At 41.4% G+C, this 12,791-nt stretch overlaps 1 protein-coding gene across 2 annotated transcripts in view; it reads right to left on the bottom strand.

The window, feature by feature from the left end:
- GRID2 (glutamate ionotropic receptor delta type subunit 2) overlaps positions 1–12,791 on the bottom strand; it is a 1,026,718-nt gene that overhangs the window by 462,058 nt on the left and 551,869 nt on the right. Inside the window, exon 3 of one of the 2 annotated variants that reach the window (XM_077814385.1) lies at positions 11,081–11,365. The exons of the other annotated variant lie outside the window; for it this stretch is intronic. Within the exon in view, the coding sequence (XP_077670511.1) occupies positions 11,081–11,365 (285 nt within the window). The remainder of the gene's footprint in view (positions 1–11,080; positions 11,366–12,791) is intronic. 2 annotated transcript variants of the gene reach the window in all.

Genomic DNA, 12,791 nt, shown 5'->3' with positions numbered 1-12,791 from the left:
TTTTTCAATATTTCCTCATAGGTCACGTTCTTGAACTTTTATCATTTTTATTGCTTTCCTCTGGAGTTTCTCCAATTTATCTATGTTTCCCAAAATGTGGTGCCCAGAACTGGGCACAATACTCCAATTGAAGCGTTATCAGTGTTGAGTAGAGTGGAAGAATTACTTCTCATGTCTTGCTTACAACACTCCTAATACATTGCAAAATTATTTTCATTTTTTGCAACATTATTACATAGTTGACTCATTTAGCCTGTGGTCCACTATAACACTCAGATCCTTTTCTGCAGTACTCCTTCCTAGACAGTCATTTCTTGTTTTGTATTTGTGAAGTTGATTGTTCCTTCCTAAGTGTAGCTCTTTGCATGTGTTCTCACTGAATTTCATCCTATCTGTTTATGGCTCCAATTTGTCAAGATCATTTTTAATTCTAAGCCTGTCTTCCAAAGCACACTCAGCTAGCAGGCCTCTGGTCCCCAAACACACAATCCCCAACAGGCCACACTGTAAACTTTAACCAAGCCAAAAGAAAAACAAAAAAGACAAACTCACTCCAAAATTTAGTGCTCTCTCAGTCTTCAGAAAGCAATCTCTCTCCCTCCCTCTGTCTCAAACTCCCCTGTTTGCTACCCAAGTTTGCTAGGACACTTAGCATCTGAATTCTGGTTTCCATATTTGAACATTCAAAAAAAGAGGACACTCCACAAAGGGGGGAGGGTATTTGCTCGTGCCCCCCTGCCACAACTCTACCCCTTCCCCACCCTCATTCCAACCCCTTCCCCAAAGTCCCTGCCCCAACTCTGCCCCCTCCCTGCCCCATTGGACCCCTTCCCCAAATCTCCACCCCGGCCCCACCTCCTCCCCTGAGCACACGGCATTCCCCCTCCTCCCCGCTCCCTCCCAGCCATGCGAAACAGCTGTTTCGTGGCGCAAGCGCTGGGAGCTAGGGGGGGAAAGCGGGCGCTCTCTCGACTGATCAACATTCACTTTCTTTCTTGAATGATCAACATTCACTCTCTTGAATGATCAACTCTTCTTTGGGGAAAAATAATAATGGAAAAATCCCGGATGTTTTTAGATATTTAAAAATTCCTCCCAGACAGTGATTTAAGAACCAAAAAGCCGGACATGTCTGGGAAAATACGGAAGTATGGTAACCCTAATCAGGATGTTAAGCCCTTCTCTCCTAGGTCAAAGGACACAAGCAAGGTGAACGCCTTAACCACAAGGAGTCAGTCTCTCTCTCTGGCCCAATGAATATTTAATTATTTGTACAAAGTGGAACTGCTCCAACAAGAGAGATAGCAATTTGCTCCAGAATAGCCAAGAGCCTGATGGTTAGGGTGCTCATCTGGGATGTGGGAGATTCAGATCCCTGCCCTGAATCAGACAGAGCTTCCCAGGTGAATGTTTTAGCTGTAGGATGGGTCATACACTGAGCTACTGGATGAGGCACATACACAGAAGGAATTCCACCTTGGATCTGAGAACCCTGTTACATCAAAACTGATATACTCCTGCAAAATGTTTCCATTTCAACAAATTGGCATTCCTGACCAGCTATACTCATTAGTTATTGGCAGAACAACAGTCACTGATGAAGACTTGCAGTTGCTTAATAAGATTTGTCACTGAAGTAGCTCAATTTAGCTATGCCACAAAGTTTACAGTAAAGCTCTGTTTTAATTATGATTAGTTAATTTTAATTTTTTTCAAGAAAAGTCAACATTTAAAATTTAATTTTTAAAAATCCCTATTACTTTAAAATAAATGTCAGCGCTTTCAAAGTGAGGCTTCTGAATAACTTCCTTTTCACTCAGTTAATTAGGGCTTATAGGGAGCAATTGCTTCTTTCAAATACTTCCATTTTCTTTGTTGGTAAGGGAGTTTTAAATAGACCGGAGGCTTCTATCAAGTGAATATAATAGCTTTAGAAAAATGGACTCTTCTCTCCCTCTTAATAAGTTGAATACATACGTCCAATTATGTTCAGAAAGAATTTGGGATATTTTATAAAGCAAAACACACTGTAAATGAACACTTCTGACCTGCAGAAGTAGTTAACTCTAAACATAAATGATGCTCGCTCTCTCTAATGAAAGGTAACCACGGATAGGCAGGATAAAAGTGAAAAGCATTTCCAATTTGTTGAACTTAAAACCTATGACACTGATAAATGGATATGCAAATTGTGCAGTCCCTTTTCAAGGCACAAGATATTTGGATTAGCATGATATTTATTTTGGATTCCAGCCCAGTCCTTCTGTACCAAGATTTATTGTAAATACCAGAGGCATATTTTCTTTCATTCAACAAGAATATTACTGGAAATAATTTCAGAGATCTGAGTAAAGTGTTTCCTTATAAATTGTGAAATTAAACAACTAGGAAAATTGGTTCACTTCGAATAAAGAAAAAGTAAACACCTGTAATCACTCACACGAACATTTACACACAGAAACACACATGACTTACACAGGAAAAAAAGCGCTCAGATAATTTTGGAATGTGTTAAAGGTGAAGGGACTGTATTTGAAAAGCGTTAAACAATTCTGCTCTCAGTTACACTGCCATAAATGCAGAATCAATTCCCTGAACTAAATTGAATTGTTCCAGATTCATACTGAGTAACCGAGAACAGAATCCAACCTAACACAGAGTGGAAAATATTCAATCAGTTTAGAGAGCTGGTCTACTGCTTTTAGCTGCCCTTTACTGTACTGTGCACTGCAGGTATCCATAAAATGCTTTCCCATAGTGCCAGCACCAAATAGAGACTCAGCAGGGCTGGGAATTTATTTCCACTTGTTGTGCCACTTATTTGTTGGGTGATCTTGGGCAAGCCACTTCATTTCCATGTGCCTCAATTTCCCCATGTGCAAAAAAAAGGGGGGGGGGATAATGCTGCTTACCTCCTTTGTACAGCACTCTGAAATCTATTGATTAAAACCCATATAGGAGTCAGGAACTACTATCATCACGATCTCCATTGGGATGATCTCGGCCAGCTCATGCAGAAATGATAGTGAGTCTTTGACAGGCTGAGGTCCATGATCTTACTAATATTCGGCAAAATCCTTCATTTTTTAATTCTGTCAATGGTCTCACTATAATCATAAGAACGGCCATCCTGGATCACATGAATGGTCCATCTAGCCCAGTGTCCTGTCTTCTGACAGTGGTCAGTGCCAGGTGCCCCAGAGGGAATGAACAGAACAGGTAATCATCAAGTGATCCACCCCCATCACCCATTCCCAGCTTCTGGCAAACAGAGGCTGGGACACCATCCCTACCCATCCTGGCTAATAGTCATTGATGGACCAACCTCCATGGATTTAGCTAGCTCTTTTCTGAACCCTTCTGTAGTCTTGGGCTGCACAACATCCTCTGGCAAAGAGCTCAACAGGTTGACTGTGCATTTTGTGAAGAAACACTTCCTTTTCTTTGTTTTAAGCCTGCTGCCTATTAAATAAGTCAGTTTTTGTAGTTTATCCATACCTATGAATCTGCCCAGGACACTTCCATCCGATTGCTCTGAATGTGTTCTGCTTCAATCACAGTTGTTGACACTATGAGGGAAGCATCCTCTTTATCATAATTAACTCCTGCTTGGAGATGTCTTCACAAGAGGAAATGGAGTTATTTACAATTGACATTTTGAGCAACAACTCATAACTTTGCTGCTTCAGGGTTATGAACGTAGGGGCTGACACAATTCATGCTGTACTCAACGGGATGGTTCCCATGGAGTTGTAATGGGCTTTTTCGTCAGGCCCTACAAGGATTTTAAGATGCTTTTCATGCACTAGACAATTTTACTCACGTTAATCACGTAACCAAAACAGCAGTTGTGTCATAGGAAGGAATATCCATTAATTGATGCATCGGGGAATGGACCAAGGCCAAATGAAGGCAAGGAAGGCACTTATTCCATTTATGTCAGTGATCTTTACATCACACCCACAGAAATAGATTTTTTTTGCCTTAGATACACATATGTCCCCCACTCACCATAATATCGGAGCACCTCATAATTTATTGTATCTATCCTCACTACACCCCGGTGAGATAGGAAAATTCCCTTATCCCCGTTTCACAGCTTGAGAACTGAGGTACACCTATGGGAGTTGGGGGCCTTGGTGCTTCAGAAAATCCCCGTTAATGCCTCACTATTTGGAAAACTATGGCCCCCATTGACTTCCCCTGGTGACACAGGAAGTCTGGGACAGAGCAGAGAACCGAGCCTGGGCATGCCAGGTCCTAGGTGAACACCCTGACCCCTGAGTGATCCTTCCTCACTTCCTTGGACCATGTTCTGAATTACCAGGCAGGTAATTTGGGCTCGTTAAGTGAGGAGTTTTATGTATCACCAGGAGGGGGATATGCAAATAAAGGGACAGTTTCCTGTTTAAATCTACAAAAACAACGAGGAGTCTGGTGGCACCTTAAAGACTAACAGATTTATTTGGGCATAAGCTTTCATGGGTAAAAAACCACATGCCCAAATAAATCTGTTAGTCTTTAAGGTGCCAACGGACTCCTTGTTGTTTTTGTGGATACAGACTAACACGGCTACCCCTCTGATTATAATGTTATTATATAAATCAGTGCTTTCCCCTTCATCTGCGATACTGTGCTCAAGACTGGTCACACAATCACAAAGAGGTTACTGTAGAATTGGTGGGAGTTCAGATATGAGCCACGAGAATGAGTAGGGGCATGGAAAAAACTCTGATAAGAAAAAAGATTAAAAAGAGTGGGACTGTTTACTTTTACTGAAAAGACAAATAAGAAGGGACATGACAAACATATGCCAATAATGAATAGTCTAGAAAAGGTGCATCTAGAAATTCTGTTCTCATCTGATAATGCAAGAACAAGGGGACAATGACTTTGTATATTCAAAACTTCGAGAAGGAATTACATGTTCACAAAACTAGTCGTTAGAATGTGGATGTTGTTGAAACCGAGCATTTAGAAAGATTCAAAGAGAGATTGGACATCTATATGGATAAGAAGACTATTCAGAGTTATAGTAGAATGTATGTTTAAAAATTAGAAAGGACATAAAAATCTCAAACTTCAGGGTTTAAGTCAATCTCTAACTATTGGAAATTCGGAGGAAATACGCTTGGGTGGCAGATTATTCTAAATCTGCCTCCTACATAGTTTCTTGAACTTTCCTCTAGCGCCTTTAGTACTAACCACTGCCAGAGATAGGATAGTGAACTAGTAATTCCTGTGTTCCCATGAGAAATCCAAGAAAGGTCACTGTCCTCAAAGTGGCTCTGGAGGGACATTGCTTGCTAGCTTTTCAGCCAACCACAGGCTTAGGTCTCTGGTCTCCCTGTGGCTCACTTTACATCTGATAAAGAGGCTCCTGCCTCATTTTATGTCTGGAAGTGACAGGGCACAGAATGAATTAACCTCAAACCTATAGCTAGTGGACAGACATCTACATTATAAAACTGTCACCACAGTGGGATTCTGAAACAGAGACTAAAGACATAAAGGATATGGAGCCTGAACTACCCTCTCAAACAGAATGCTGCAAAAACAGTGTGAACATTCTTTCTAATTCTCAACTACTACTTAATTGTAATGTTTCTTCCCTTTTTTATTCATGAATGTTTGTGTAAACAGATTTTTTGTTTACATGAACATCTGGGGGATGGCTCTTCTTCATGAGCATACTTAGGTTAGATGTGAACAAGCATGTTAATTTGTGGAGAAGAATATTCACCATCTAAAACTCTTTGGAGCTGGGACTGTGTATTTATATGTGTGTGTACAGCACCTATTACAATGGGGTTCTCATATTGACTGGGACTGATAGCTATTTTATTATAAATAATTTTTTGCTATTCATCATTCTATATTGTCCTATTTTAAAAAAATTATCATTTAATGAGAGACAAATTTGACAGCATATTACTGGGGTGACCAGTCAGACAGCATTAAATATGACTAGCATACAGCTGAATAGAATAAAAAGAAAAGGAGTACTTGTGGCACCTTAGAGACTAACCAATTTATTTGAGCATGAGCTTTCGTGAGCTACAGCTCACTTCATCGGATGCATACTGTGGAAACTGCAGAAGACAATATATACACAGAGATCATGAAACAATACCTCCTCCCACCCCACTCTCCTGCTGGTAATAGCTTATCTAAAGTGATCATCAAGTTGGGCCATTTCCAGCACAAATCCAGGTTTTCTCAACCCCCCACCCCCCTCCAAAAACCACACACACAAACTCACTCTCCTGCTGGTAATAGCTTATCCAAAGTGACCACTCTCCTCACAATGTGTATGAAAATCAAGGTGGGCCATTTCCAGCACAAATCCAGGTTTTTTCATGCCCCCACCCCCATACACACACAAACTCACTCTCCGGCTGGTAATAGCTCATCCAAACTGACCACTCTCCTTACAATGTGCATGATAATCAAGGTGGGCCATTTCCAGCATAAATCCAAGTTTAACCAGAATGTCGGGGGGGGGGGGGGGCGGTAGAAAAAAACAAGGAAACATAGGCTACCTTGCATAATGACTTAGCCACTCCCAGTCTCTATTTAAGCCTAAATTAATAGTATACAATTTGCAAATGAATTCCAATTCAGCAGTTTCTCGCTGGAGTCTGGATTTGAAGTTTTTTTGTTGTAAGATAGCGACCTTCATGTCTGTGATTGCGTGACCAGAGAGATTGAAGTGTTCTCCGACTGGTTTATGAATGTTATAATTCTTGACATCTGATTTGTATCCATTTATTCTTTTACGTAGAGACTGTCCAGTTTGACCAATGTACATGGCAGAGGGGCATTGCTGGCACACGATGGCATATATCACATTGGTGGATGTGCAGGTGAACGAGCCTCTGATAGTGTGGCTGATGTTATTAGGCCCTGTGATGGTGTCCCCTGAATAGATATGTGGGCACAGTTAGCAACGGGCTTTGTTGCAAAGATAGGTTCCTGGGTTAGTGGTTCTGTTGTGTGGTATGTGGTTGTTGGTGAGTATTTGCTTCAGGTTTGGGGGCTGTCTGTAGGCAAGGACTGGCCTGTCTCCCAAGATTTGTGAGAGTTTTGGGTCATCCTTCAGGATAGGTTGTAGATCCTTAATAATGCGTTGGAGGGGTTTTAGTTGGGATCTGAAGGTGACGGCTAGTGGCGTTCTGTTATTTTCTTTGTTAGGCCTGTCCTGTAGTAGGTGACTTCTGGGAACTCTTCTGGCTCTATCAATCTGTTTCTTCACTTCTGCAGGTGGGTATTGTAGTTGTAAGAATGCTTGATAGAGATCTTGTAGGTGTTTGTCTCTGTCTGAGGGGTTGGAGCAAATGCGGTTGTATTGCAGAGCTTGGCTGTAGACGATGGATCGTGTGGTGTGGTCAGGGTGAAAGCTGGAGGCATGCAGGTAGGAATAGCGGTCAGTAGGTTTCCGGTATAGGGTGGTGTTTATGTGACCATTGTTTATTAGCACTGTAGTGTCCAGGAAGTGGATCTCTTGTGTGGACTGGACCAGGCTGAGGTTGGTGGTGGGATGGAAATTGTTGAAATCATGGTGGAATTCCTCAAGGGCTTCTTTTCCATGGGTCCAGATGATGAAGATGTCATCAGTATAGCGCAAGTAGAGTAGGGGCTTTAGGGGACGAGAGCTGAGGAAGCGTTGTTCTAAGTCAGCCATAAAAATGTTGGCATACTGTGGGGCCATGCAGGTACCCATAGCAGTGCCGCTGATCAGAAGGTATACATGGTCTCCAAATGTAAAATAGTTATGGGTAAGGACAAAGTCACAAAGTTCAGCCACCAGGTTAGCCGTGACATTATCGGGGATAGTGTTCTTGACGGCTTGTAGTCCATCTTTGTGTGGAATGTTGGTGTAGAGGGCTTCTACATCCATAGTGGCCAAGATGGTGTTATCAGGAAGATCACCGATGGATTGTAGTTTCCTCAGGAAGTCAGTGGTGTCTCAAAGGTAGCTGGGAGTGCTGGTAGCGTAGGGCCTGAGGAGGGAGTCTACACAGCCAGACAATCCTGCTGTCAGGGTGACAATGCCTGAAATGATGGGGCGCCCAGGATTTCCAGGTTTATGGATCTTGGGTAGTAGATAGAATATCCCAGGTCGGGGTTCCAGGGGTGTGTCTGTGAGGATTTGATCTTGTGCTTTTTCAGGAAGTTTCTTGAGCAAATGCTGTAGTTGCTTTTGGTAACTCTCAGTGGGATCATAGGGTAATGGCTTGTAGAAAGTGGTGTTGGAGAGCTGCTGAGCAGCCTCTTGTTCATATTCCGACCTATTCATGATGACAACAGCACCTCCTTTGTCAGCCTTTTTGATTATGATGTCAGAGTTGTTTCTGAGGCTGCGGATAGCATTGTGTTCTGCACAGCTGAGGTTATGGGGCAAGTGATGCTGCTTTTCCACAATTTCAGCCCGTGCATGTCGGCGGAAGCACTCTATGTAGAAGTCCAGTCTGCTGTTTCGACCTTCAGGAGGAGTCCACCTAGAATCCTTCTTTTTGTAATGTTGGTAGGGAGGCCTCTGTGGATTAGTATGTTGTTCAGAGGTATTTTGGAAATATTCCTTGAGTCGGAGACGTCGAAAATAGGATTCTAGGTCACCACAGAACTGTATCATGTTCGTGGGGGTGGAGGGGCAGAAGGAGAGGCCCCGAGATAGGACAGCTTCTTCTGCTGGGCTAAAAGTATAGTTGGATAGGTTAACAATATTGCTGAGTGGGCTGAGAGAACCATTGCTGTGGCCCCTTGTAGCATGTAGTAGTTTAGAAAGTTTAGTGTCCTTTTTCTTTTGTAGAGAAGCAAAGTGTGCGTTGTAAATGGCTTGTCTAGTTTTAGTAAAATCCAGCCACGAGGAAGTTTGTGTGGAAGGTTGTTTTTTTATGAGAGTATCCATTTTTGAGAGCTCATTCTTAATCTTTCCCTGTTTGCTGTAGAGGATGTTGATCAGGTGATTCCGCAGTTTCTTTGAGAGCGTGTGGCACAAGCTGTCAGCATAGTCTGTGTGGTATGTAGATTGTAATGGATTTTTTACCTTCAGTCCTTTTGGTACAATGTCCATCTATTTGCATTTGGAAAGGAAGATGATGTCTGTCTGTATCTGTACAAGTTTTTTCATGCAGTTGATAGATTTCCACTCCATACGGCTAAATGCAGTGCCTTGCATAATGACAGGTTTCAGAGTAACAGCCGTGTTAGTCTGTATTCGCAAAAAGAAAAGGAGTACTTATGGCACCTTAGAGACTAATCAATTTATTTGAGCATGAGATTTCGTGAGCTACAGCTCACTTCATCGGATGCATACTGTGGAAACTGCAGAAGACATTATATACACAGAGACCATGAAACAATACCTCCTCCCACCCCACTCTCCTGCTGGTAATAGCTTATCTAAAGTGATCATCAAGTTGGGCCATTTCCAGCACAAATCCAGGTTCTCACCCTCCGCCGCCCCCCCCCCCCAACTCACTCTCCTGCTGATAATAGCCCATCCAAAGTGACCACTCTCTTTACAATGTGTATGATAATCAAGGTGGGCCATTTCCAGCACAAATACAGGTTTTCTCACCCCCCCCACCCCCATACACACACAAACTCACTCTTGAGTTTTGTGTGTATAGGGGTTGGGGGGTGAGAAAACCTGGATTTGTGCGGGAAATGGCCCACCTTGATTATCATGCACATTGTAGGGAGAGTGGTCGCTTTGGATAAGCTATTACCAGCAGGAGAGTGAGTTTTTGTGTGTGCTTTTTTGAAAAAAAAAAAAAAAAAAGGGGTGGGGTGGGGGGGGAGTGAGAAAACCTGTATTTGTGCTGGAAATGGCCCACCTTGATTTTCACACACATTGTGAGGAGAGTGGTCACTTTGGATAAGCTATTACCAGCAGGAGAGTGAGTTTGGGGGGGGGGTGGGAGGCGGAGGGTGAGAAAACCTGGATTTGTGCTGGAAATGGCCCAACTTGATGATCACATTAGATAAGCTATTACCAGCAGGAGATTGGGGTGGGAGGAGGTATTGTTTCATGGTCTCTGTGTATATAATGTCTTCTGCAGTTTCCACAGTATGCATCCGATGAAGTGAGCTGTAGCTCACGAAAGCTTATGCTCAAATAAATTGGTTAGTCTCTAAGGTGCCACAAGTACTCCTTTTCTTTTTGCGAATACAGACTAACACGGCTGTTACTCTGAAACCTGAATAGAATAGTTCACAACCTGAAGACGTAAGTTTGATAATAAGTTGTTAAATGTTCATCTAAACTGACTGAAAATACTTCTGCAAAAAGCAGGTTTGGTTTCAAAACAATTCATGAACAGAGAAAATGATGAAATTATTCAGATAATGTATCAACTATAACTTGTCTAGCCCTACACTCAGTCAACCTGAGACGTGATCCCTCCAGAAATTGATTGAAACACACAGTTAGATAGAATGGGCTAATTTGCACTGTTTGTGTTGTACTTGTTCTGTTGACACAGGACTGGTTGTTCAGCACCTCTTATAAGCACTAAATGCACTCAAAGGTTAAAAAGAATGCCTCTCCTTTCTGCCCCTCCCCCTAACCCAAGTATCTATTTCTATATCTCTACTCAAGAAGTTTACCTGCAAGGCCTGCATTCACCAGAACCATTGCTGTTAAAGTTTGTTTCTTGCTTACATTGCTATTTCAAATTCCTACTCCACAAAAGACTCCAGTACAACAAAAGATTTGCCCCTTGACAAAATTCTCGAAGTGTGAACTCATATATTCTATCTGCTAAATTGTCGTAATCTATTTGCATACACTGGCAAACAACAAAACTCATTAAAATCATTTACACTTCATAAACACAAGATAGAAGGCTAGATAAATTCTGCATTTAACTTTATCAAAGGAATTATCAAACAAAGCCATAAAAATTGATAGCTTTTAGAAATAGATTTTTCTGGGGTTATGTGAAATGCTAACATCGCCATAAATGCTTATATGCAAAATGTAATGTAGTGGAAGATTTTAAAGATTTAATGCAATTGCTTTTAATATAATTATAGATTTGATAACAATCTCCTCCACTAAATAAATACTTACCATACTCGTTATCATAGAAAACAATGAACTTCTGCCAGGCGTATTCCGTAACCACCCTCAATATAACATCATTTAGATAGACGGGTGGGCGGACAGACAGCGTGTAGTCATCATTTCGATTGCTCCTGGTGAGGCCACAGCCACTTCTTGGAGTCCCAGCTGTTGAACGCTGGATGAAGAGGTGAGGGATGTGCATGGCATCTGCCAAGGACTGCAGGGATCCCGCTGACGTACAGCCAATGGAGCTGACAAGGGCCAGGATGCCTTGGTTCATAAGGTCACATGCTGTAAGAAAACACAGTGATATTCAAGATGACAAGGGCAGTTCAGGGCTCACAGCTCATTTTTCTGCTGAAACAAATAAATACTGAGAGCTGACATGCGAGAGCTTCAGTGAAGTAAAAAGAAGTTAGCATTTTGTAAATTCAATAATCTTGTTCACTGTAAAACAGTCCAATCTAAAATCTACCTTGTGCTATAAAAGTCAGGAGGCTTGTCTATTCATTTCAAACTGCCTTACCTATTATCACTACCAAGAGCAGTAAGACTGGTCCTTCCCCTGTCCTGGAAGTGAAACTCGGCTAGAACATAAACTTAATCTATAAATATAGCCTTTGGAAGACTCTTACAAACTAAACCCAACTATCAAAATAACTGGATTTTCTGGGGAGATAAACACTTTCCAAAGTCCAGTATGCCAGTTCTGGGAATAAGATATTTGCATTACACTTGCTGAATTTGACAGAATAACAGCTCAGACTAGCTGTCAACTTTTGAAGGCAACTGAATACAGTCATGCACATAAGCTTGTCCAAAAAGAACCCAAAATTGAATGGCTCTTGGGTTATACAAGCACTGTACAGCATATGTGATCTAACTTGTCTATTTTAGTGTTTCAACTAAAAAACCCACCATCTTGTAAATACAATTAAAAACTTAGGTCAGAATTTCTGCAAGCTTTCCCTCCCCACTTTTTGGAAAACCATGTTCATGCAAAAAGTAACACCTTGTAACTTATAGCCCAATTAATGAAGGCTGAGTTACAGCAGAAGTTCTGAATATTACACTAATGACATCCACGTGAATACCAAAGGTACCTATCACGATTAATGTTAATGCAATCAATCAATACAAAAGAATAAATAATTTGGTCTGTAATTTTTAAGCATTACTCTGTGAAATAAAGCAGAGAGTGAAGTGTTTATTTAGTCTTTCTAATTGAGTTGAGAGCCAGAGAAAGGCAGCAACCCCAGCTTGTAACGAAATTCCCTGGAGCACAAATCAGGGACAATTTTTTAAATGCCTAATTTGACATTGCAAAACTACATGTGCAGTTACCCTGTATTTATACACGCAAAATAGAATTATGCAAGAACACACAATAGGTATTTACAGGTGCATATGTCGTACTTTAGGTGTGCAATTTTGTGTGCAGGTTTTGTGCATACAACCAGCCAGGACACAAATGAAGAACATACATGTGAAAAAATTGGCCTTTAAAGTATTATTATGGCAGACATATTTTGTTTTCAGACCGGTTAGATCAGATTGTCATCCGCTTACATTACTCTACAAATAGTCTCATTGACCTCAATATAACTATTTATGGCATAAGGCACTATTCAATGTGAATAAGGTTATCACAGTCTAGTCCTTATAAATCTTACCAATGTAGCCAAGAGACTGTATGGGAGATCATGGACACAGAACT

The sequence above is a fragment of the Eretmochelys imbricata genome, chromosome 4 (assembly GCF_965152235.1).
Source record: "Eretmochelys imbricata isolate rEreImb1 chromosome 4, rEreImb1.hap1, whole genome shotgun sequence".
Classification (NCBI taxonomy): domain Eukaryota; kingdom Metazoa; phylum Chordata; order Testudines; family Cheloniidae; genus Eretmochelys; species Eretmochelys imbricata.
The sequence above is the reverse complement of the archived record's forward strand: the minus strand, read 5'-3'. Positions and strand labels throughout refer to the sequence as shown.